The sequence below is a fragment of the Thermobia domestica genome, chromosome 3, assembly GCF_964235325.1.
Source record: "Thermobia domestica chromosome 3, izTheDome1.hap1.1, whole genome shotgun sequence".
Lineage (NCBI taxonomy): Eukaryota > Metazoa > Arthropoda > Insecta > Zygentoma > Lepismatidae > Thermobia > Thermobia domestica.
The window spans coordinates 176,039,991-176,067,838 of NC_137456.1; the positions used below are offsets into that span (position 1 = coordinate 176,039,991).

The 27,848-nt window shown below is 35.1% G+C and overlaps 1 protein-coding gene across 1 annotated transcript in view; it reads left to right on the forward strand.

Moving 5' to 3' along the window:
* The first annotated feature begins 23,599 nt into the window (after nt 1-23,599).
* Nucleotides 23,600-27,848, forward strand: part of LOC145682029 (uncharacterized) — a 28,772-nt gene continuing 24,523 nt past the window's right edge. The window contains exons 1-2 of the mRNA XM_081753631.1: nt 23,600-23,726; nt 27,599-27,742. Coding sequence (XP_081609757.1) covers nt 23,600-23,726; nt 27,599-27,742 — 271 coding nt within the window. The remainder of the gene's footprint in view (nt 23,727-27,598; nt 27,743-27,848) is intronic.

The window sequence follows — 27,848 nt, forward strand, 5'->3', positions numbered from 1 at the left end:
GCAATAGACGGTCAGAGATATCGAAAAGCAGTTTTTGCAATCAATTCAGCGTCCTAGAAATAGATTCTTCAATCTATTCAAACCGGAAATGGTACTTCAATTATTTCCAGTTTCAATGTTGATCGACATAGAACAAAAATTGTAATAAATAGCAACAGGCGTTTCCTTTTTTCGAATCGATCCAGTGTCTCAAGAAAAGATGCATTTAGTCCGGAAAATATTCCGTTCTAAAAAAAATATCAGTAATCAAGTAACAATTCCTCAGCAATCATAAAATTGTTTGAATTCATGTACAGAAATGTAAAAAAGTAAAAGATCCTTTAAAGAATCTGAAAATTTTCATGGCTCAGACAATTTTCAGTAGTATGTAGGAACAAGTTAAACTATTTTCATGAATCGTATTATTCTCTGTCTTATATGGAAAAATTGAAAAACTTTTTATGAGTCGGAAAATTTTCATCATTTTGAAGCAAAAAGTAAAACAACTTGTTGTGAATCGGAAAGTTTTATTGCTCTATAGAAACAAGTGAAAGGAATTTTCATAGATCGGAAAATTTTCATCACGATGTAGAAACATGTGGAAAAAACTTTTCATAAGCCGGACAATTTTGGATATTATGTATAGTGATGTTAGGTGGAAAATTTTCCACTATATTTAACTGCACATTCAGCTACAAAATTGAATTTCTGTAGAGAAAAGTTAGTCAGCAACAAATTATGATTTTCCAATTAGCTTTCGGGAACCGGAAAATTTTCTAATATTTCAAGTTGGGAAGTAAACTTTTACACAGTGTTTCTCTCTCTCTCTTTTCATCTGCGCGCTCCTTCGTTGCTAAGCGGTTAGTATACGCGCCTATGGCATGGAAGACCTGGCTTCGATTCCCAGCGGGAGCTAAAGTAGTTCGGATTTCACGTTAATCAGTTGGTCCCGTCTTATATAGTCTTGCTGCTCAAAGAAACGTTAAACTCAAAATCAACTCAATTCAACTTCTCTCTCTCTCTCTCTCTCTCTCTCGGTGTGTGTGTGTGTGTGTGTGTGTATGCAAACTGCAGAGAACATGAGTTCTAGAGTACAAATATCCAATTCTATTATTTAAAATTTCAATTTATTAAAAGTCATGAATGTTTACCGATTCATAAAAACATACTCCTCTTATTCCTACATCGTTGTTTTGCCGTAGAATTTATTGGTAACAAATATTGTCTTAAAAAGTTTCATGAAGTGTAAATCTAACGATTCTTCATTTCAAGAATGTTTCACTAGGTAAATTTTTACTTCCCAACTTGAAATATTAGAAAATTTTCTGGTTCCCGAAATCTAATTGGAAAACCATAATTTGTTGCTGTCTAATTTTCCTCTACAGGAATTGTATATCTCAATGTGCAGTTAAATATAGTGGAAAATTTTCAAACTAACATCACTATACATAATATCCAAAACTGTCCGGATAAAAAAAAAAAAAAAAGTGTTTTCACTTGTTTCTACATCGTGATGAAAATTTTCCGATTCGCAAAAAGTTGTTTTACTTTTTGCTTCAAAATGATGAAAATTTTCCGACTCACCATACAAGACACAAAATATTTCGATTTATGAAACATTGTCTCACTTGTTCTTACATAGTACTGAAAATTGTGTGAGCCATGATAATTTTACAGATTCTTTAAACGATCTTTCACTTTTTAACATTTTTATACATGATTTCAATCAATTTTATGAATACTGAGGAACTGTTACTTGATCAGTGATATTTGTTAAGAACGGAAAATTTTCCGGAAAAATAGAGAAGAAAAATTTTCACCTAACATCACGGCTAAACAACGATGTAGGAATACGTGGAGTATGATTTTATTAATCGGAAAATTTTCCGTCTCAAAATTTTCCGGAAAATTTTCATCACTGTACAGGACAGACAATTCTTCGATTCATGAAAAATTTTTTCACTTGCTCCTATATAGTACTGAAAATTGTCTGAGCTATGAAAATTTTCAGATTCTTTAAACGATCTTTCACTTTTTAACATTTTTATACATGCTCTCACTCAATTTTATGAATACTGAGGAACTGTTACTTGATCACTGATACTTGTTAAGAACGGAAAATTTTCCGGAAAAAAAAGAAGAAAATTTTCCACCTCACATCACGGCTATACAACGATGTAGGAATAAGTGGAGTATGTTTTTATGAATCGGAAAATTTTCATCACTGGATGCATTATTTATCAGCGTCTTTCTACTCTAACCGGAAGAAGGTAGACGATTCATTATTGACTCCATAGAACAAAAATGATAAGTGAAAGTGAGAAATGGCTTCTTGATATTGATAACGACTGACCGTCCCAAGAACACTTTTCATCTTGACCTTTATTTCTCTATGCAAACTACAGTTTCGGTTTCAACACTGATCTCCAGACTGAAATAGCAAGAACCGCCAACTACTACTTCCGGTTATAATGGATTCCCATAGAGTAAAAACGGTAATAGGAGGCGACAAACGGTTCTTGGTATAAATTCTGAATCCCAAGAATATATTTCATCTCAGTTTTCTTCTCTACTGAAGCCGGAAGTGATAAGAACGAGTACAATTCTCGGTTTCAATATAGATTTCTACATCGTAGTATTTATAAGAGATAACAAGAAACCAGAAATGTTCCCAGGATTTTCCCCAGGTGGACAAAAGACCGACAATCATGAAAGTCGCGGAAATACATAATCTGACGCACATAATACTTCACGTGAAACAACAGTTTTATTAATGCTCGTTCCACAAGTTTATTAACTACAGTAAATATATTGAATATATTGAATGTAGCGTGTGAGTAAGTAGGTCTGATATAATTTGAAACTAACATGACCCCCTTTACCCCCTGCGGACGACTATGCAAGAAACTTCTTCTAATGTGGAATCAGCAGCATCCGATAATGGATAGATTCCATCTCCCACATTATCTGTCTATTACAACCGGAAGCTATAAATATTTCCTACTTCCGGTGTCAATATTCAATTCATATTGTAACCGCTTTCCGGATCTGCTCCTCTGGTCCAACCAATGTGTACTCTCAAAACAGCTGACCTTACCTGGTTAGGACATTGAAGTACGTTTCCAAAAAGGAATTGCAGAACTTTTCCGGGATCGTTCTCGGGTCTCGACAATGAGATGAGCATAAAGTACCGATATGTTCGGATGTCTCGTCTCGAAATGCTCATGGACATCCAGACAATCGCTTAGACCGCGACACACAAAAATACTGTTCACACATGAGACGAAAACACATTGAATAAAATAATAATACTTATTCAGTTTCTTCTGCATAATTTTATATATATAAAATAATCACAATACGAAAAATTGTTATGGATGTAGACAATTAACTACTTCAATGAACACAAAATTACACTTCACATTCTAATAAACAATAGACCTTTAAATCTTTATCACATATAGTATATACATGTAGGAAATTTTATATTTTTGAAGATTACTATAAGCATTTTTCTCACACCACTAAATGATGCACATTGGGGTTAACACTGTAGGGTAACACTCGGAGTAGCCCCACGATGGGGTTAACACTATGGAGTAACACTGGGAGGAGCCTAGTTCCACGATAATGGATAACACTAAAAGAATCAAATGAATGGGACATTCCATTAAAAGAAAGTGGAAACATTTTGAGCTAGATACTCTATATATATATTTCAAATTTTATTGTACTTTTCTTGTTTTTAAGGCATTATTTCACATAAGCAGTTTTTGTGTATTTAATTTATACATAGAAAACTTTTAAATTATTATAAAAGTGCGTTAGGTTTAAAATTCAAATGAATTAATATAAAATGGTAACAGACCAGATGGAATGATTTTAGTGCCTTGGAGAAAAGGGCTCTAGTTTGGGACTTCACCTGCACAGATGCTTATGCTCCCTCCAATCGTCCATATTCGTCATCACGCGCAGGTCTCGTAACTTAGTTGCTCGTAAGGAGACCGACAAAAGGAATAAATATATTAATCTAACTAACTCTATGGCCTATGGGACCCGGAGGTTCAATGTCACGTTCACAAAAGCTCTCCACTGACTTCTATTCTTAGCGAACTGAATCCAGTTTCTACTTTTTATTCCTATTTCTGCGAGATCCGTCTTCATATTGTCCTCCCATCTGCGCCTAGGTATTCTAATGGTCGTTTTCCCAATGGTCTTCCAATTAAGACTTTGAAAGTGTTCCTATTTTGTTCCATCCTGGCTACATGATCTTCCCTCCTAGACTTGATGACCCTAATAATGTTTGGTAAACCGTATAATTATATAGTTCCTCGTTATGAAGTTTCCGCTATTCCCCATTCTCATTCCTCTCAGGTCCGAATATTCGTCTCAGGATCTTAAATATATATATTAATCTCCTTGATAAATATTGGTTTGTTCCAATTGCCATCAAGTGGGGCTTGGGATCAAGAAGGACCTAATTTTATCAATGAAATAGGTAATCGTATATCACTTATATCGGTAGATAAACGATCTAAAACATCCCTTATTCAACGGATCAGTATCACCGTTCAACGGGAAAACGTTTCAGTCATTTTGGGTACGTTACCCACCGGTAAAGAATTAGAGGAGATCTTTCTTCTATAAGGTGTCCCATAATTATTGAGAAAAATTTCTATTGGAATCAACGAGATGGAGTTCATAAAAGGAGAGTCGAATTTGTACAGGTTTAAGAGACCAAGACGCTAATATATTTTTGGCACTAATAAAACTAGATACTATTGCGCTTAAAGAAATCTACACAAAACTTGTTTAATGTTTTCAACACTGCACATATTTCGTGATGAACTGTCTAGTATGTTAGAAGCTTCTTGTTTATTCTTCCTCTTTTGAGGGGGAACTCATGTTCCCTTCCCTTTCATTTCCGAGGATTCCCTTGAACAAACCAATGATAGTACACATGCTTGCTAGAACCAGGTTAGATTAGGAGCATGGCGTAGATGTATTTTACTAGGACCACATGTTCCTTTATTCTATAGTATGTAAACAAACTATGCGTTAATTGTCAGGCAACAATATAATAAACATTTCACTTTTAATTATAAAAGAAAAAACAATTAAATGTTTACAATAATATGATTACAAATTCCATAGTTTCTGCACTTATATTTGTATTACTCTGCTTTTAAGCATTGGAACTCTCCTACAATAGTTAGATAATTAACAAAGTTTTTTTTTTTTTTAAATAAATTGATATTCTTATTAGAGGAGAAACATCTCAGCAAGTTTCTTTCCAGGTGGTAAAGTGCCAAGGACCGACAACACGTTGTCACGCTATATGGAAATAACTACGCTCTATATTAGGAAAGATGTAAAACGAACTTCGTCGGAAACTTAAGAAATGCGTCTTGTACCTCCCTAATAAAATCAAGGCTACTTGAATCCAAACTTCACTAGTCTCGAGAGGAAATGGAGTGAAAAATTTTCGAGGAGGTGGTTGTATTTTCTTTGTGATTACCAACAGCTCCAGCATTCATTACAGACAGTTGGAGACTTGATTGAAAGTATATATCAGCGTTTCCCAACCTTTTTCAACTTGCGGCACTCTACGGGTGTAACTTGAATTCTCGCGGCACACTCATAGATATTATTATTAGTAGTAGTAGTAGTAAATAGAAAATCCCGTCGTAATTTTTTTTTCTGTGATTACTGACCTCCTTCTCACAGAGAAAAAAGCTCGATCACTGGTTTTCCTCCATCGTAAATCATTATACTTATTTTTCATTCTAATTCAAAAATAGAAAACAATTCCAATGAAATATAGGACTCAGGCTTTTAAAAATACACTTTCTTTTTGAAGACTGTATCCAACCTCTCACTAAGGAAGATCACTAAATAACAAACGAACAATCAAATCTCTTGTACTTTTAAAACAGATGGAGGTAATTTGTATGAGTGTTTGCTTTGTCGAAAGGGTAGAATGATATTTTAAAATTTCAAGTTACGAAATAACCTGTAACAATAAAGAAGCAATAATGATCATAACAATGATGATAAATACTTTTTTTTGAACATTAAAAATATACAGACAAGTAACACATTGTGAAACTTATAATTTATTAACATGGTTAATATACGCCACAATATTTAAATATTAATAAAATTCTGTTTTCGAAATACAAACTGTGTAGTAGTAATGTATGTATATACAATAATATATTACAATTACAATGTTTTTTCCATTGTAGAGGTTCATAGTAATGTGAAACACAAATACACATTTTTCCTGTCTTGTAATTTGGTTGCTATATAATTAATAATTTTGTTTTCATTTCCTCGCGGCACACCGGTTGGGAAACGCTGGTATGTATATATATATATATATATATATATCAGCACACGTGAAGTCTCATAATAACTATTAACCTTTCATCCATGGAACCAATGCTGCCATCGAATTGCTTTCCAACCAAACGACCAACAGCCAAAAGGTTCCCGTATTAAAGGAATTCCAGCAATGTTAAAGGTTTTTCGTATTATATGATTAAAGGAGGATGTCGGGCGTATCTACCAACGTTCTTCATACAAGAAAGGCCAAGCAGGCTACGTTCATTAACCTGGCCAGCTGGACAGCAATAAGACTTACAAACAGCTAAACCTAAACGTAAGGCAACAGCAATTCGAAAGCTTTCATTTGACAAATGAAGGCCTAAAGGTGGAGAAGATATTGCAATCAACCATGCACCCGCTTCGGGAGATGAAGCAGCGAGGAGCCTGGCTTTATCATCCAGGACAACAACAGATTGTAACAACAGATGATTACACTGTTCTACAGAAAAATAAAAAAGTTCTATTTCTGGGTAACAAAGTAGTGATTCTGAAAGGATTTTCACTCCTGAATTCAAATCTGATTTTAGTTTTTATGCATCAGGGATAGTTTTGGAGTAATCAGGACGTAATTTTTTGTGTTTGTAAAGCATTACTATATATTGTTGACACTATATATTTCATAGAATTGTAGGTATGCGAAACAGCAGTCGACCGTACATAATGGTTTACTTTTTTTCTTTTGTACTGAGTGTCTCTCTTGTCTCTAATGATACACCAGCAATAGTGTGCCAGCATGGTGGGCATCCACTTCCCTTCATAGCGTTTTTCAATGGTGGATATATCTTTATGAAATCTTTCTCCGTGTTCATCGGGTATGTCACGGCAACTACTGGGGAAGTAATCCAGGTGTGGGTCCATGATATGCACCTTCAAGGACATTTTGCACCCTAAATCCTGATAAGCTGCAAGCATTTCATCCACCATCTCCTTGTATTTATGGTCCCGTCTTCTCCCAAGGAAGTTTTGGGTTATTTTCGTAAAATTCATCCATGTGCGCTTTTTTTCTCTGTGAGACATGCCTCAAAACTTCAATTTTTCTGCAGTTCTCGTATCTGCGGACCTACAAACACGCCCTCTCTTATTTTTGCAACTGACAGTCGAGGAAATTTGTCAGCAAGATATGCAAAAGCTGGCCCATTAGGATCCGTTGCCTTCACAAGCAGTTTAATAAGTCCAAGTTTTATATGTAGGGGTGGAACAAGAACATTTCTAGGATCTACAAGACTGTCCCGTTCCACATTCTTTGCACCAACTGTCCAATTGCGTTTAGGCCACTCCCTTTTCACATAGTGGGAAGTTCTTTCCCGACTATCCCATTCACACAAAAAGCATGCATACTTCGTGTAACCTTGTTGCATCCCTAATAATAATGCTATTACCTTGAAGTCACAACACAACTTCCACTTATGTTCACTGTACTTAATTAAGGTCAATATCTTTCTGAAAATTTCATAACTCTCTTTGGTAAAAGTGGCATATGCAACTGGGATTGAAGGCAGTTTACTCCCGATATGCAGCAATACATCTTTTAAGCTATTATTCGAAGCATCCAAAAACAATCTCCATTCATCAGGTTCGTATGTTATGTGCAAGGCTGTCATTAATCCATGAACATCATTACAGAATGTCACGGAACTATCACTGGCAAAATAAGACATAAAAGCACGTTCTCTGTTCCTGAGAAGGTTATGTTGATTGTTTCGTGGAGAAGGTTATATTCCTGTAACTTGGAGCCTAACAATTCTGCTTTCTGTTTACTGAGTCCTAAGTCTCGCACTAAATCATTTAAATCATCCTGCTGTAATACACGTGGCGTGGGCGTACTTGTGCCTTGATACGGGGGATCCCTTCTTTTTTCCGGAGAAGATGTAAGTTCTGTAGTGCTACTTTCTTCACTATCACTCATCTCTTCTATATCTGTGGAGCTTGAAGGAACTGGTAAAGCTTCAGAATGTGCCATAGGTCGTCTTGCTGATGGCAGATCCGGATAAGCAATATGTTTTCCTTGATTTGCTGTTCGTGAATCCCTGAATTTTGATTAAGCAAAAATAACAGTCTGTCAAATGGTCCCTTGGTTCCCTCCAAACCATCGGTATAGCAAATAATGAAACATTTTTTCCTTGCCACCACTTAATTAATTTACAATAACATGTAGCACAACACATATTAGGTGATCACTGTTTATCAAAATCACCAGCTCCGACGTTAAAGTACTGCTTATATGCTCTCTTGATGATGGATGTGATTTTCTTCTTGTTCCTTACGAAGGTGAACTCGCCACAAACATAACAGAAGTTGTTAGCTGCGTACTTACAACCACGAGTGCGAGGCATTTTTTTTTTTTTTTTTTTTTACTGCAGTTAAACACAAACAAAATGAATGCACAGCATTCAGTTTACATACAGTAAGTAGTACTAACGCCCGATAAAATACCAGATTCACACGCTCAGTTTAACTCACAAACTAAAGTTCATTCAACGAACCTTCTGATCCTGATGTAAACATTGCAGAATGGTATTGAATGGTATTACTCCGGCAGTCATCGGATGATTGACTATCGGTCAGCACTTCTTTCAAGAAGCACGTGCTTATAGCCAGCCAATGTTTTATATAGACCAATATTCCCCGCACGGTGCTTGTAGCCAGCCAATGTTTTATATATATTCCCCGCACGCGGTCATATTGTAAACTGTGATTCGCGCGTAAGATGGGTCAAAGCCACTTTCTGCGCATGCGTATTCTCTTTTATTGCATTAATTCAATTTACTTCTTAGATACAGTGTTGTTTCTGTTATTTAATTGTAAGGAAATTGTATTTCTGGTAATGACCCTTATAAGCAACAGAAACATTGAAAAGCAGCTTACTTACCAATGGACTATTTCATTCTGCCGCATGGATGTTCCAAGGCTCTTTAACCAATAAAATGAAACAATCACGGCGTGTATTTGTTTACTTGAGGTACTGTACGTTCCTTAAATAAACTTTACTCCCAACATCACATTGCAACAACAAAACACTGTCGGGCAAGTTTTGCCAGCCTCTGAAAAATGAAAGCTGTCAATGTTGCAAGGTCTTACTTTCCAAATTCCCTTTTGTCACCATATACTGTGTTTGGCATGTATATCAATATATGTAGTACATGAATGCTTGAATTACTCGTAAACTATCCCTGACGGATCAAATTGGATGTCTCATTTGAACTTCCATGTCACATTCCTTTCATAGTACAAAATTTCATTTCAGAAATACAACCCTTGTAAACAGTGTTATGAAAGTGAGATGAAAATGGTATATATCAAGCTGACTGATAACGCTAATTTCTGGGAGATTTGTATCTGATAAAACTTGCCCATAGCCTTCCTGAACCGCCTCATTTGGGTTCAGAAATTTATATATATATAAACTATTTACGAATTAAATTACCATAGATGCAAAATAGGTAAGATTGTTGAAAAGAATTTGAAATATTCTCAAATATGAATATTTTTTCTAAGAGATGTTAGAAAACTTTAAAATTACTGATATACTGGTATATTGCCTTTCAGTTTCGTAACAAAAGCAGTTAAATAATGCCAATAACTAAGAAGCCAATGCCCCTTAGAACACGAGATAATTTTGTACCTCCAGATGGTGGGTGGGGATGGATGGTTGTCCTAGGAATAAGTTTAACAAATGTAAGTATTTTACCTATTATCCAAGAAATAGGCTTACAAAGAAAACTTAATGTAACCAGAACAGAAAATACATCAAATATTTAGCAAATTGATATACAATCGTCTTGGTCTTGTATCTATTTTAATTCTAGTGATGTTGCTCATTACAATGCAATAAAAAAATTTGAAAAATGAAATATGGTAATGCATTACAATGAATAAGGGACTTCTATTGATCAAAGTAATATTATATAATTAAAATGCAGCAAAGTTAGTCTTGAATTTACCTACAAGTTAACTTTCATATGCAAGCTACTGTATGATCTTAAGAGTAATAGAAAAGAAATCTTAAACATGTTCTGTCTTACTTGATATACTACATAATACTAACCTGTATATAGGCCTATAATATATATATATATATATATATATATATATATATATATATATATATATATATATATATATATATATATATATGCAAGGGCGGATCCAAGGGAGGCTACAGCCCCCCTTGACCCTCATTTATACACTGGATAAAATGAACTTCAATCCAGTTTTACACTGGATAAAGCGGCAAACTATGGTTTAGCCCCTCCCTTGATCATATCCTGGATCCGCCACTGTTAATATATATATCATGAGGGTGTTTGACTGACTAAACAACCCCTAAGCTAAACTATTTAAAAAGAAACAAAACAGAATTTATGATGTATGGTATATACCACTGAGGAAGGGTGTTTGGAAACTCGACGCAGAAAGAGGGAATTTGGGGTGGCAATTATTATAAGATACCCAGATCCCAGAATTCCTCAAGGTTAGAGACATAGAATTTGGTATTTTAACTGCTCATTTACAATAATTGAAATGTAATTTAGCATTTCTTGATGATTTTTCTTACCTAACAGGAAATAAAAGAAGTAGGAAAAGAAAGGAATGTATGTTGCAATAATTTTAATATGTCCATGTCTCGAAACCCTTAAGGTTAGGGCCACGAAATTTGGCATTTAAACTTTTCATTTAAAAAAATAACAATGTGTTTAAGCGTGCTTTGATACTTAACTTACAGGAGAAGCGAAAGGGGTGGAGATAATTCACTAAGATTCCCATATAAAGTATGAAAAATTCATCGGAAAACTAGTGTTCAAACAAATTCTATATAAAAGATACAGAATGGGAAACGCAAAATATTGCTCTCAGTAACATGAAAGAATATTTGTGACATTATTGTAATTATTAAAAGGTAAAAATAGGACAAACTTATTATTCAAAATTATTTACGGATTGTTATTAATGTATTATTCACTAAAATCATTCTTTGAAAATAAATGAAGAGGATCATAAAATTAAACATTATTTTTATATATCCTTAACCTGACTACGAAGTGTAATTATTCTTCCTGTCGCTGAGAAGCCTTTATTATGTTTTTGTATATACCTACGCGTAGAAAGCTTGAAAAATGAAAATATGTATTCCAGAATAGCTATGAAATTTTAGAGTAATCCAGGTTCAAGGCAACTAAAGCCTAGAACAAATTCTGGATTGTAAATAAAAATAAAAGTACAAATGGATTTCAATCGCAATAACTATTCTGTAAACACAGCATATATCTTCAACTGAAAATAATACTTCACAGCAGCAATCGAAAAGCGAGTATTTAGCGAGCAAAAAGTTATTAGATAAAAAAACGAGTAATAGAATGTCACAAAATAACCAAAAGTATTTTAGAATTTACTTACAGACATTTTAGTTTCATTAAAATGATGAAGGACTTGAGTCTCCATTATAGCTTAAAGATGTTTTTGAAACATCCATGATCTTCTATCTTGTTTCAACTTGATACATTTCTCAGAAACAAATGTTGTACACTCCGCATCAAAAAAATTGCGACACCTAACGCCATGCAGTTAGGCCACCCAATGTACACCTTATCCCATAATCGTGTCAGGTAAAGATACCCTCTCTCTCCTCCTTTCTTCTCTCCTATACTAAACTTAACTTACAACAGAGCGCAATTCTTATTTCAAACTACACATGTATTAGTTTCGACAAAATGAAATAACAAAACCGAGACGAAACAAGATTCATAAGTTGTAGGGAGAAACTGAAACACACACAATGAAAAATTGAAACCAATGAATGTCTATTGCACAGAGATTCAGAAATGAAGGAGAGAGAGAGAAGAGGAGAGAAGAAGAAAACGAAAAGGGAGAACAGCAATAATTCAAACGTAGCAATAATTTACTATGTGGAATTCAAACGTAGTAAGAAAAGAACCTAACATTATAATGTTCCGTTTCCAGAAATCCAACAATAATATAGAAATAAAATTTGTTTTTACATATTTTTTCAGAACTATTCGAATATATAGATCATGCTTTAAACATTCATTATGGAACTTTCATAATGGATAGCATACTCAGTTTCAAGTTAAACTGTAGATCTCCGAGACACATCCAGGATAATGTCTAAAGTTTAACACACATGCTTTGTTTCCGCGTGGTTCGATTGCAAATTCGTAGTGTTCATTGGACGTAATGTTATAAAATACATTATAATAAACCCAGTAGATAGCGTTGTTCATATCCTCCATTTCAGACTACTAATGCAAACTGAACAAAACAAGCAAAAAAAATCGAAAAAAAAAGAAAAGAAAAAGAAAGTAAGAGAAAATAGAAGAGTTCTATTTTACTGCTAAATTTCTAACAGAAATATCCTATATTAAAAGTCCAAAGTGTATCATAATGAAAAGTTACAAATGTTGGAAAGGAAAAGTTTATGTTCTTCATAGATGTAGCATGTTTCAAATTTCAACGTGAAGAAACACATTGAATTATAGGATGGGAACAGATTTTGTGTCGAACTAGTATAAATAAAATTTTGTTTTCAAATAACCAAAGAGGTTACCATTTTCTAGTCTTTTCCGAAGATTTATCTGTTCCGAACATCCAGCATTGATTTAATCTCTTCCTGATATAAAGTAATTTGCACAAACAAAATGAACACGTTAAGAGCTCAAACGGATCATCGTGTCAGTCGGATGATGTTGGTTAGGTTATAAACCACCACTGGGTCGAGGATTCAAATCTGCAGTGACCAGGTAATTCGATTGAGAATCGGTAACCCAGAGGATAAAAAGGAGATTTTACTTATTACCTTGCGTTTAAACAGTATTTTTGTCGGAGAAGACCAGGACTGGAGATGTTACCCCCAGAGCACGAAAATCACGACGCCGAAGTTAACAGTTAATTAGATTCTCCAGACCAGGTATATTGGTCTCTTGTTCCGTTTTAACTTTTGAACATGAAGTACGTGTGTGAGAGAGAGGGAGAGAGGGGGAGACGTGAATGATGCAAAGACAGGATAGGGAAACATCAAGAAAGAGAGAAAGGGGGACGAATATAAATATGAAACATACTTATCATTACAGTGTATGATGTAGAACGCACACACCGTTTATTCGAACTATCGCCAGTGATGCCTTGTAAGTTCTCCATCAGAAGATAAATCTCTGCAGCCATTATTTTATGCGAAAAAATCATACAACCTGATGGCGAATCGAACCAACATTTTCCATTTGGAAGTCTGGTACGTTACCACTACACCATTCATCGCTTTAGACAAACTTTGTTTAACAAATGGTGTAGTATTTCTTTCTGAGAACGATAATACGAAAAGTGTATACTGCAGATCAATCATGTCTTTGGAATGTCCTGGTAATTCCCTTGCCCTTTCCCAACCAGCATTCGTAAATCGTCTCTATCATGATAAAGGTGTTTGCTTCCACATTCTTATGTATTGCTTGTCCAGTATGATAAGTCGATTCTTCACAATCACTTTGCAAAATAATTAACTTTGTCGTGAACAGGATTTGAACCTACGTTCGATAACTATTATTCATAAAGCCATTACGTTACCCCTACACTATCAGTTTTATTATTTCCTTCTTGGTAAATACAAAAGGGACTCAACTAGCTGAGTGTATACAAGAAAATCACTAGACATACAATAAAAAGTACCAATTCTGGGCCTACAACTATAAATGCATAAAACTATAAATAGATAAATACCTATCAGAAAAAAAAAGACAGAAGAACTTTTATTTCATGACAAAATCACTTCTAAGAACCTACTAAAAGAAAGCCTTTCCTGCTCCGGAGAATAACATTTCCGGCGTGTACGTTGAAGAAAATCAAAATAAGTGCGTGCATCCAGTAACGTGATATGCCGCTGGAAATATAGTAAAGTGCTTGCAATCAGAAGAATCACTGTACGATGCTTAGTGGGGAAAAAATGAAAGTCCGGCAGGAGCATATGATCAATTTGAAGCTGTGCACTCGGACGACGAGTGATACGACCCACCATCACCTGCAATGCGTTCCATATCACTGGCGCTCCCTCACATGTTGTAAACCGGTGAGCAAAAGTGTCCTCAGAACGACATATATTACACAAGGCATCTGGGGCTGATTGTATTGCATAAAGACGCGCACGTGTCGGAATAAGTTGATGGACTACTTGAAACCATAACACTTGCATATAGGAAGGTAAGATTGGGTTCCAAATGTTAGCCCACACTTGCTGCCACTCTATATGTGGAAACTGTTGTACTACTCGTAACTGAGTCGACTGAGATGACAATGTGAAGAGGACAGAGTATAATGAGCGAGCATTGTGCTGCTGAGAGACCAGAGTCACCCCGGCATAAGTCCAATATCGAATAAAGATCAAGACATATTTTGAACACTGATCAGCAAATTGAATAAAAGCGGGACTGACAGGGTGATCGTACTCCGGCCAAAAACAACTAAACCAATGGTTCGTAATAGAGTCAACGGATGAAAGACCCACGAAGGAATCTGCCATGAAGAGAGTTTGACATTTAAGATGGATATGAATTAAACCTAGACCACCTCGGTAATGTGGGAGGTAAATGGCATTTCTGGGAATGCGAAAATAGTAACCCCGCAATATATGCCAAAGGAACAGGGATTCCAATCTCTTTGCGTAAATCTCAGGGAGGGGAAATACCCGAACCCTATACCACAACTTAGATGCCACGTATATATTGATAAATTAGATGCGATGCAGTAAATGAAGTCTGCGAAAACCGAGGGAGAAGAATAACCCATGAATTTGCTTGAGGATAGGTTGCCAAACTTCTTCATAATGGGGAGTGGGAAGTGACGTGAATGGAATGCCTGAAATAGTTAAGGATGCAACATGCGGTATAGTCTGCATATCTGAGGTAGGAGTGGGTAACTGAAAGCCGTGAAATTGTAACACCTGAGCTTTCTTTTCATTAAACTTAAGGCCAGAGCAACTAGAGAATCGCTTGAGAACCGGAAAGACTCCCTGAAGAGCAACCCCTGTGATAGTCAGATCATCAGCGAAACAATAGATGTTTTGACAACTGAAGAGGGTAGGGCCTGGGGGTGACACAAGCGCCAATCGATAGTGGAGAGGGTCGATAACTAAAGAAAACAAAATAGAGCTTAAACTACAGCTCTGGCGCAAACCTCGCTTTCAGGGTATGGGGTCAGATAGATGTCCATTAATTTGGAGACGAAACGTGGCGGTGGTGTATAAATTCGAAATTACTTGAGAGAAAGCTGCGGGAAAACCCCAAGCGTCTAGCATGAGACGAAGGAAATTGTGATCTACACTATCATAAGCCTTCTCTAAGTCTACTGCTAACGCTCCTGCTGGAACGCTGCGAGACTGAAAGTATGCAAATAGATCTCTAAGAGTACGTAGGGTGAATTGAATGTTATGCGATTCGTGCAGGGCTGCTTGATACGGACTGATAATTTTCTGTATGATAGGTCGTAATCGGGCTGTAAGAACTTTAGTAAATAATTTCAAATCAACTGGCAATAAGGAGATGGGTCGATAATCAGCCACAACCTTCGCCTTGGACGATTTGGGTATAAGTGCAACAACAGCTGTATTAGAATTAAATGGTACATTAGACAACCAGGAATTAAAAAGTGTCACAACTGTACCACGAAGAATAGGCCAGTAATGACGGTAAAAAGATACACTCAAGCCATCTATGCCGGGAGAACTACGTCCCTTACACTTGTTGAGAACTGCAAAGATTTCGTCCGCAGTGATAGGGCGCAACAAAACCTGACAATTGTCTTCTGTCAACCGCTGGGGAAGGGCTGATAGAAACTCGGGAGCAAAAAGAAAATCCGAATTCGACGCGCTCGTAAAGGCGACGTAGTGTCGCGTAAATTCTTGTAAGATCTGTAAAGGGTCAGAAATGGAATCGCCATTGTCCAATACTAACGATTCAATACATATAGCTCTTCTCTGTCAAAACACTAGATCCACATGATACAATGAAGACGATTCTTCCGGAAAACAATGATATAGATCTTCCGAAAAATACGCCTGCAACGATGCTCGAGAATCGATTTGACGCATTCTACTTTTAATATCGTTAATACAAGCCTGATTAAGTAGAGACGGCTGTGCAGCCCAGAGGTCACATAGTGCCCTATAATAAAACTCATATATCTGACGATCGTGCTGTTAGGACAATTTCCCTCGCCATTGAAAGAAACTACGGAATTTGGGTTTACAATAAGTAGTCCACCACGCAGTATCCGTTGGAAAATAACGTTGCATTTTACCCCAATACTTAAAACGCTCGGTAAACTCTTCAACAGTGTCATCTCTTAACATCACTTCGTTGTTGATCTTCCAGAATGAACGTTCCCTCCCCGCCGGAAGAAAACAAGGCATTTTAAAATGAACTAATACAGCTGCATGATTTGAGAACGATAAAGGATTTGTATGAACATCGAGGACAGCTTAAGCTAGCATCGACGTAATTTCTGTCCAAGCGACTCTGTGTCGTAGTACAGGTGTACGTCATTGCATGCTTAGAGTGAGATGCTAGAAGAGCATCTTGGAGCTGGAGAACTCCCACCAACTCAACTAAGGCATGACAGAGAGGTGATGGTGTGAGCGAATCACGGGCGTCGATCACCGCGTTATAATCGCCGGCTAATAAACAATAATTAAGAGCTGGAGGTAACAATGATGGAATGACACTGGAAAAAAATCTTCCCTCTCTCGTGTTTTGAGGAATCCACTAGGGGCATATAAGCATATAATACATATACCGTGAATATAGCAACGAATGGCTCTCCCATCCTGAGATAGCATAACCCTATCATAACTTAGACCCTTTCGTACTAACAATGCTACACCAGTGGTTTTTTCAGAATTCATTATAGCAAGATAGTCAGAGAGAAAGTCAAATGTATGAAAAGTGACTTCAGTTAAACAATAAACATCTGCACGATTCCGTTCAATAAATTGTTTTAATAACGCTAGATTCTGTACAGAACTAATTCTGTTAATGTTGAGAGTAATTGAAGTAAATGCATTTATCAGCGCCATACTCCCACACAAAAACACTAACAGCAGTACAAACAAAAACTTACGTGTAGCGCCCATAGAAAAGCAGTGCAGTATACAATAAATGTATGACACATAAAAACTTGAAAAAGAAATCTTCACCTTGCTGGACACACAACTCAATGAAACTGTAAGACACTCGTGAACTAAAATCACAAAAAAGAAAAAACAAACACATTATGAAGGTACACTATATCTCGGAATCTCAAGTAGCACGGCCTTTCAGACTCTGATCACGTGACATGGACTGTATCGCACCTTGAGAACCACCAGCCACAGCTATATGTTCTTTCTTTTTTGAAGTTGACCTAGATACCCTTCGGCGTTTTTGTTGGGAAGCCGGATCCACGGCAATCTTCATAACACTGGGAGATAGAACAGAATTACTAAGAGGATTAAGACCCTGGGAGAGGGGTTCACTTGGACACGTCACATCTGCATTCCTGAGATTCGCCGAATCATCGTAGAGACCAGAGGCGACTCCGAGGGCTGTTGCTCAGACACCAAGATTTTTTTCTCCTCCAATACTGACGACATGGTGGGTAATGGTAAAGGCGCGGCGGATCCCGTTGGTAAAGCAGGAAACTGATATTCGTCAGGAGCACTGTTATCCTTTGCAAATCCAGTCTTAGATAAGCTTGTTTCGTCACTTATGTGATCGGGAGAAGCCGGAAGCGGATCATACCTTCCCCAATTCGGTCATAATCAATGGCGTCGGGACGGTTTCCCCCCCCATAGCACTATTCTTCTTCTTTAAATGACAGGTAGACACTGTATGTGACGTGCTCTGACAAAAAACAAAACAACAAGTAATTGGCTGACCATCATATGAAACATTCACTTTGTAACCTTCAACTATCAATCTAGACGGAATATGCTTAGTTAGCTCAATATGAGTGACTCGCACACCACTGTCAATGCCCATAGGAAACGGGGCCGCCCAAAATTGTCGTTCTACTCGCCGTACCAATCCATAGGCACGAAAATGTTCTTCCAATAACTGTACTGGAGCTTCCAATGGAAAATCATAAACTCTCACCAATTTTACAGGATCCTCATCCGGTAAAATTCGTACTGTACTTACGTTATCATCCCCATGATTAAAGGTCACAGTCTCAGGCACTGTCGAGGCAAACTGTTCATAATCTGTTAGTGATTTAAACTTAATATAAATACTAAAAGTTTCTTCATGAAGTTGAAGAGCAGAAATCTGATCAAACAGGAGAGGAAACTTCTCTAACAGCCATTGGTAAACTTGACTTGAATTAGGTCGAGAACTTCGATAACGCTTATCGAACATAAATTTGTATTGTAATTCTTTCTTATAAGACATTACACTCAAATTTTCTAGACACAGGAATTGGAATCACCACAAATATCAAACCTACTAGCCTCAATAGGCAAAAAAGATTCCACTGAGTTCACCACACTACCAATGTGTGAAAATCTTATGAAGTATGTTTCCAGCAGGCTTTGCGACCTGAGCTGCTCGAAGGAACGAGCACGAATGACTATTATGTCATCTGAAATTGAATGCCAAATATTACTTACTTTAGCCCTGATCTTTGGAACAAACCAAAGAACACAACAAAATTGACTTATTAGACGGTCCTGAGAGAAATTAGTGGCCACTAATAAAGGAAAAGCATACAATCCAGGAAAAATTACAGAAATAAAACATATTTTGTAGTAATTTCTTAGTGCAAGTTCAAAAGCACATGAATAATAATAATAATAATAATAATAATAATAATAATAATAATAATAATAATAATAATAAATGTTCACATTCACAGTACAGTAGTGTATTATTATTATTATTATTATTATTATTATTATTATTATTATTATTATTATTATTATTATTATTATTATTATTAACATCAATTACCTGCTTCGTTGGGTTAAATTGAGAAAAAAATAGTAATATGTCCCGTTACTCAGTTATTGTTTAGGATTACTAAAGTGCTCTTTGATATCGGTTATTTTCGATGTGTTTTATATAACTCCTTCCCCTATGTTGTGGGGCACGGCATCTGCAGTGTCATTGTTGATCTCAGGGAACCGGAAAACTATGAATTCGACACTGATTGTGATTATTTCGATCATTTTTATATGTCTCCCCCTCCTCCAAGTTGAGGGGCTGAATTTGAATTTAAACAGCATCAGATGTGTCACTGTTAATCTCAGAGACTCCAAAAATTATACATTCGCCACTTATACTGGTAATTTTTTGCTCTTTTATAAATGTCGCTCTCCCTCCTCATCTCTTAAGTTACACCGTCAAAGTGATATGACAGAACCCATCTCAGGTTCGAACTTTATCTAGGTTGAAAATTTGATCAAGATTAGTTTGGTGGTTCAAGAGTCATTCCGCCTTATGCAGAGTCGTTTTGAAGTATGATTAGCATCACACTAAAGGCCTGACTACTGTAGGAAACATATGTTAGTTGAACTCTTTAGTATGGAATTAATCAAGCTTCAGAACGACTCTGCATAAGGCCCATTAAGTTTTATTTAGTCTTATATATCTCCCTCTCCCATTACCCTCCCCAAGTTCTCCCTTGAAAGTGAAACAATAAAAATCTCTCAGGCCCGAACCTCATATGTTAAAAATTTGATCGTGATTGACCCTTTATTTCACGACTTATATGTTTAATTTATTCCTTTTAAACCCTCCCACCCCTCATCCCTAAGTTATATCGTCAAAGTAAATATATAAATACCATCTTAGGCCCGAACTTCATCCATGTTGAAAATTTAATCGAGATCGGTCGGGTGGTTCAAGAGTGATGAAGTCACAAAGACAGTCACTTTCATTTTCATTTTTTTACATATATATCTTCCACTCTCCGGCCCCTACATTGCACCGTCAAACTGAAATGATAAAAGCAGTCCCAGAACCGAACCTTATCTATGTTGAAAGTTTGACAGAGATCGGTCTGGTGGTTGAAGAGTTATTACGTTTTATTCATTTTTATATATCAACCCTCCTCCCCTCCTCCTGTCCTTAAGTTTTACCGTTAAAATGGAATGATAAAAAACCTTTCAGGGCCCGAATCTTATCAATGTTGAAAATTTGACCGAGATCGGTCGGGTGGTTCAACAGATTAGGAGTCACAAACATAGATACTTTCAATATTATAATATAGGTTATTATTATTATTATTATTATTGTTATTATTATTATTATTATTATTATTATTATTATTATTATTTGCATACTTTTGAACGTGCATGGCGAAATTATTGCAAAATATGTTTTATTTCTCTATCTTTTCCTCGATTGTATGTTTTTCCTTTATCATTGGACACTAATTCCTCTCTAGTCGTCGAATAAATCAATTCCGTTGTGCACTTTGTTGCAAATAACGTTACAGAAGGAAGCCAGTTCGTTTCAAAGATCAAGGCTAAAACAAGTAATGTTTGGCTTGTAATTTCAGATGGCGTGATAGTGTAGGGGTAACGTAATGGCCTTATAAGTAATACAGCTATCGAACGTAGGTTCAAATCCTGTTGACTTCAAAGTTAATTTTTTATAAAGTGACTGCGAAGAATCGACTTATCTCACTGGACAAGCAATACATAAGAATGTGGAAGCAAACACCTGTATCATGATAGAGACGATTTACGAATGCTGGTTGGGAATGGGCAAGGGAATTACCAGAACATTCCAAAGACATCATTGATCTGCAGTATACACTTTTCGTGTTATCGTTCTCAGAAAGAAACACTACACCAATTGTTAAACAAAGTTTGTCTAAAGCGATAAATGGTGTAGTGGTAACGTATCAGACTTCCAAATGGAAAATGTTGGTTCGATTCGCCATCAGGTTGTATGATTTTTTCGCATAAAATAATGGCTGCAGAGATTTATCTTCTGATGGAGAACTTACAAGGCATCACTGGCGATAGTTCGAATAAACGGTGTGTGTGTTCTACATCATACACTGTAATGACAAGTATGTTTCATATTTATATTCGTCCCCCTTTCTCTCTTTCTTGATGTTTCCCTATCCTGTCTTTGCATCATTCACTTCTCCCCCTCTCTCCCTCTCTCTCACACACGTACTTCATGTTCAAAAGTTAAAACGGAACAAGAGACCAATATACCTGGTCTGGAGAATCTAATTAACTGTTAACTTCGGCGTCGTGATTTTCGTGCTCTGGGGATAACATCTCCAGTCCTGAGCATCTCTGACAAAAATACTGTTTAAACGCAAGGTAATAAGTAAAATCTCTTTCTTATCCTCTGGATTACTGAGTCTCAGTTGAATTACCTGGTCACTACAGATTTGACTCCTCGACCCAGTGGTGGTTTATAATCTAACCAACATCATCCGACTGACACGATGATCTGTTTGAGCTCTTAACGTGTTCATTTTGTCTGTGCAAATTACTTTATATCAGGAAGAGATTAAATCAATGCTGGATGTTCGGAACAGATAAATCTTCGGAAAAGACTAGAAAATGGTAACCTCTTTGGTTATTTGAAAACAAAATTTTATTTATACTAGTTCGACACAAAATCTGTTCCCATCCTATAATTCAATGTGTTTTTTCAAGTTCAAATTTGAAACATGCTACATCTATGAGGAACACAAACTTTTCCTTTCCAACATTTGTAACTTTTCATTACGATACACTTTGGACTTTTAATATAGGATATTTCTGATAGAAATTTAGCAGTAAAATAGAACTCTTCTATTTTCTCTTACTTTCTTTTTCTTTTCTTTTCTTTTCGATTTTTTTTTTTTGCTTTTTTGTTCAGTTTGCATTAGTAGTCTGAAATAGAGGATATGAACAACGCTATCTACTGGGTTTATTATAATGTATTTTGGAACAGTACCTTCAATGAACACTACCGAATTTGCAATCGAACCACGCGGAAACAAAGCATGTGTGTTAAACTTTAGACATTATCCTGGATGTGTCTCGGAGATCTACAGTTTAACTTGAAACTGAGTATGCTATCCATTATGAAAGTTACATACTGAATGTTTAAAGCATGATCTATATATTCGAATAGTTCTGAAAAAATATGTAAAAACAAATGTTATTTCTATATTATTGTTGGATTTCTGGAAACGGAACTTTATAATGTTAGGTTCTTTTCTTACTACGTTTGAATTCCACATAGTAAATTATTGCTACGTTTGAATTATTGCTGTTCTCCCTTTTCGTTTTCTTCTTCTCTCCTCTTCTCTCTCTCTCCTTCATTTCTGAATTTCTGTGTAATAGACATCCATTGGTTTCAATTTTTCATTGTGTGTGTTTCAGTTTCCCCCTACATCAACTTATGAATCATGTTTCGCCTCGGTTTTGTTATTTCATTTTGTCGAAACTAATACATGTGTAGTTTGAAATAAGAATTGCGCTCATGTTGTAAGTTAAGTTTAGTATAGGAGAGAAGAAAGGAGGAGAGAGAGGGTTTCTTTACCTGACACGATTATGGGATAAGAAGATGTACATTGGGTGGCCTAACTGCATGGCGTTAGCTGTCGCAATATTTGATGCGGAGTGTACAATGTTTTCAATGTATCAAATCAGTTATAATCATTGCCATTGATTGAGAACAAGTGTAGAGAAGCACGGAGGACTAGAACAGAAAAATGATGGGTCCAAATCAAGAAAAAAATTAACATCATGTTCATAAGTTATCTATTGTAGAGGTCGACCTTCACATTTTTTGACACTTATTTTTTTCTATACATAAGAAACAAGATCAGAGAATGTTCTGTACATTTGGTTGCAAATTTGTAATGATAATTTCTTGTAATATTTATTATTAATTTTCAATTATAAACTTAATCCTCTTTATTTGGTTATAGTTATTATTAAAGAGATTTTCGTGTGCCATTCTATTTATTTTAATACTTAAATATAGCTATACTTACTTCCAAATTTTCTAAGCTTACAAATGATGTATTTTAATACAGTATAAATATTTCAAGTTTGGTTAGACATGAATATACAGAGCATATAATTATCATATAAAATAACATATACTAGGTATATAAATATCATATAACGTAAGTTTTATGATCTATCGCACAATGTTTCTCGTTGACTGTTATGTTAATGTTAAATACGTGTTCACTGCATTATCTATTACAGAATTGTGTTCAACTTATGTTACAGATGTGTATATTTACGTTTCCTCATAATTTTGGACTTCTTTTTAAGTCGAGATTAGAAGAACTAGGCCTTGGAACTACGGCAGCCATTGTAGTGTTGAACATAAACAGTTGTATTTTTAACCTCTTTGGTAAGATAAGAATTTAGCTTGTTATAAATATTCATTCAGTAGAAAAAAAGTTGAGAATTTGAGTAGAAGAATATAACTATAGTTCTACTTTATCGCCATATTAAATGTAGACTTCATAGCAATATATATTACTTATTGATTTTAATTATTTATATACGAAGTACGAGTTCATATATTAATATGAACCGAGAAAATTTGTAGAATTTCAAAGACAATATTATTGAAATTTATGTAGGTGTAATATATGTAGGTGTAACATGTTTTTACTGTGTTTAACATGTTTTGATTGTTTTATGTATAATTCAATATGATTTCAACTGTATTACATACTTCACCTTTTATTGTCAGTCTTTTAAATTACAGAAATGTAAGTAGAAGAAATTTATTCTTGATGTAGTTAGAAGAAACAACTAAGACTTCTAATATCCATGTATGTATACATGATTTTAGAATCAATGTTAAGAATTAAGTAATGAAGAAAACTGAAAAATGGCATTACTTTTTAGCTGTAGTTAACGAGGAAGGTTCATAAAAATAACTCGAGAATTGTCCATTTCTTACTATGTTTATTCAAGAATTTAACTAGACTTTTAAATATAGAATCATGGGAAAGGATCAATAGATCAATATAAAGAATTACTGTTAAGTTAAAATTAATACTAAAGTAAAAATATGTTAAAATAAAAGTACTTGCACACCAATTTTTAGAGAGGTACGTGGAAACTGATCACGTACTCCCAAACATCCTCTCTCAATATGACTGTAGAAGTACCGGAGGTTCTGAGAGATGGATATTTGGATAGTTCAGATACCAGTTTCTCAGTAATGTCTGACTCGACTACGATACGTCCCATAATAGTGGTGCTATGAACTTTTAATGTTCACTTGTTTCACGTTTTTGGCACCCTATAACTCCGAAAATAACCATTTTGAGCACAGGTCCACATGAACATTTTTTTTCTTATTTTGATGTGAGGAATCTGTTGCCAACATATTCTGACACATTTATGTAACACCAGTATATATAGGGTGGACAATTTATCTGGAACATCCGTGATAACGGAGAAACCAGAAGAGGGAGAAAAGCGAAACTTTGCACGAAGCAACTATAAGGAGGGGGACATCATTTTACATATTAACACCACCCGAAGAACAATGTTGCTATCTCAGTATAAAGTTATATTTTTTCAAATGGTACTGCGTCAGATTATTACATATTTCAAATGAACATGTTAAACGAAAACTTAAAATACCACATTTAGTATTCAATGTTGCAAACTAAGGATCTTATAATATCACAAACATCTAAAATTTGGAAACTATCACATATACAGCACAACAGAGATGGACAAGACAATGCTCATCGGAAGTACCTTAGCGTTGGATACTATGGTCATGGTATGACTTGTTTTGAATGAATAGCAACGAAGTTGCAAGGGCTGTGAAAATTTGATTTTTTTAAAGGCTTTATTTCGAAAACATACTTAGGTAAGTATCATAACTAATTACTTGTGTGGTTTGCAATTGGCAAACAAATCATTTTGCCGTTTGCAGCACTTCTATATTTTAAACCGTTCCTGAGATATGATAAACATTGATAAAGTTCGCAACACTGCTGAAAATAGCGTATTTCTGGACAATATTTAAACTGATTGCTGTTTTTCCTCTCTTTTATAACATTGAAGGAATAACTTTTAGTGGGTGTAATTACGCAATGACATGGTTTAAGCAGTGTTGCAAACTTCAGCAATGTTTATCATATCTCCGGAACAGTTTGAGATATCGAAGTGCTGTAAACGGAAAAATAATTTACACATCCATTGAAAACAACACAAGTAACTAAGTATGATACTTATCTCAGCATTCTATTTTTCGAAAAAATTCAAATTTTCAAGTACTTGTAACTTCGCTGCTATACATTCAAAACAAGTCATACCATGACCATAGTATCCAACGCTAAGGTGCTTCCGATGTGCGTTATCTTGTCCATCTCCGTTGTTCTGTATGTGATAAAGGCTTCCAAATTTTGGATCTTTGTGATATTATAACATCCTTAGTTTGCAACACTGAATACTAAATATGGTATTTTAAGTTTTCGCTTAAAATTCTGATTTGAAATATGTAATAATCTGACGTAATGCCATTTGAAAAAAATATTACTTTATGCTGGGATGGCAACACTGCTCTTTGGGTGCAGCTGTTGAATACGTAAAACGATGTCGCCCTCTTCATAGTTGCTTCGTGCAAAGTTTCGCTTTTCTCCCTCTTCTGGTTTCTTCATTATCACGGATGTTCCAGATAAATTGTCCAGTCTGTATATATATATCTATATATCTATATCTATCTATCTATCTATATATATATATATATATATATATATAATGAATATATATATATGTGTGTGTGTGGTTGGAAGTAATCCAAAATCAAGTTTTCGGAAAAAGAAAACTGGAAAATGATAAATTTGAACCAAAAGATCTCGCCAATCGATCAGAATAAATCATTAGTTACTGGTATCTGTTTCTTTTTCTTTCTTCTATTTCCAGTAATATTAGGAAACAGCTGTTAATCTATCTTCCACTCTGAGCCCTTGTGATGTACCAAAATTGGAAGTACTGTTATTTTTCGTATTCATTATATATTTTGAACTTCTATCTATCAGCACCTTGTTTTGTTTTATTCCGTAATACATCAGTATATTCACCTTAATGTTTCATCTATTATATATACTTTTATCTTGAAATCGTTTATCTGTAAATCATTTGTATTTCTGATTGAACTTAAAATCGTCCATATTTTTCTCCACAGCATCCAGTCGCAATACTTCTTCAGCTTCACTATGCCCAGTCTCTATAAAAGTATTGCTCTGCTCTATCTCAGCTTAGTTCTTATTCTATTTTTTCAACTTTCACGTCATCTCCAGCATTCAGTAAAATGATTACAGTGTTTACATATGTAAAAATTTTACAACGCACAAAACATATTCTCCACTTGGATGCAGAATATTAATTTCGACGTGAATTACCGGTATGTTTCATTAAGATTTTTTTATCTCGTCAAATGATAGATACCAACTTGGGAAAACTGCAAAATCTTCAAAATCTTATATAATTGATCTTTTTTCACTATATAAATATGCTGATTTATTACAAATCATATTTAGGTGAACAATAATTTTCAGGTATTTGAAAGTACGTAGCGACATCTACATTATCTTCATTAAAATCCTCGAAATAACTAATCTGAAAGTCATATTTCATGTTTATTTTTCAGTACTTTCGTGAACAAAATTTTTAAGTCACATGAATTATCGTTAATCAAATAGATAATAACACATAATCCAATCTCAATAGAAAATACCTAAATCTTCCTTTATTTATAAGCGTTAGGTACAATTCCGATCAAATAAGAGTATTAATACTATGGAATATGCGTCTAGGACGTTTTCTCATTTTATTTATTTATTTATTAAACACAAATACCAACTACGCCTAATACCATATGTTTTAGTTATGATTTACAACAATTGTTGCCTAGATACATCAATTAATAATGTCGCTTCTCCATTAATTATTTCTTTTCCCTGAACGATTAAAAAAAAAGTTTTCTTATTTTTGTATAAGAGTATTAACAATACAAGAAAGTAAAATTCCCAATATTGTGTTTCGTGAAGAACTTTAACTCCAAACAGATGACATTTAGTTGACTGGTGGTGGCTGTCTCATCTGCTTTCGTTGCCATTTTTTTCGGATTTTCTAAGGAAGAATGATATAATAGTTTCTATTGATTACTAATTAATTATTTGTGTAAGGTCTCAGATACTTTACATTTATTCTTAATACTTTGCTATGACATTTACATTGTCATTGTAGGTTTAATAACTGGACCTTTACTTCAACGAGTGAGTTACAGAAAGATGGCGTTGGTTGGTGCCGTCTGCTCTTTTACAGGAATACTATTGACTGGTTTTGCCTCTAATCTCATGCAACTCATACTTACATATGGTGTACTCGTTGGTAAGTGGATAATCAATTACATTCTATGTAAATACAGACAAAGATCAGGGCCTATTTCGAAAGAAATTACATTCTTCAAAGCAGGATTCTTGAACGTCAATACATC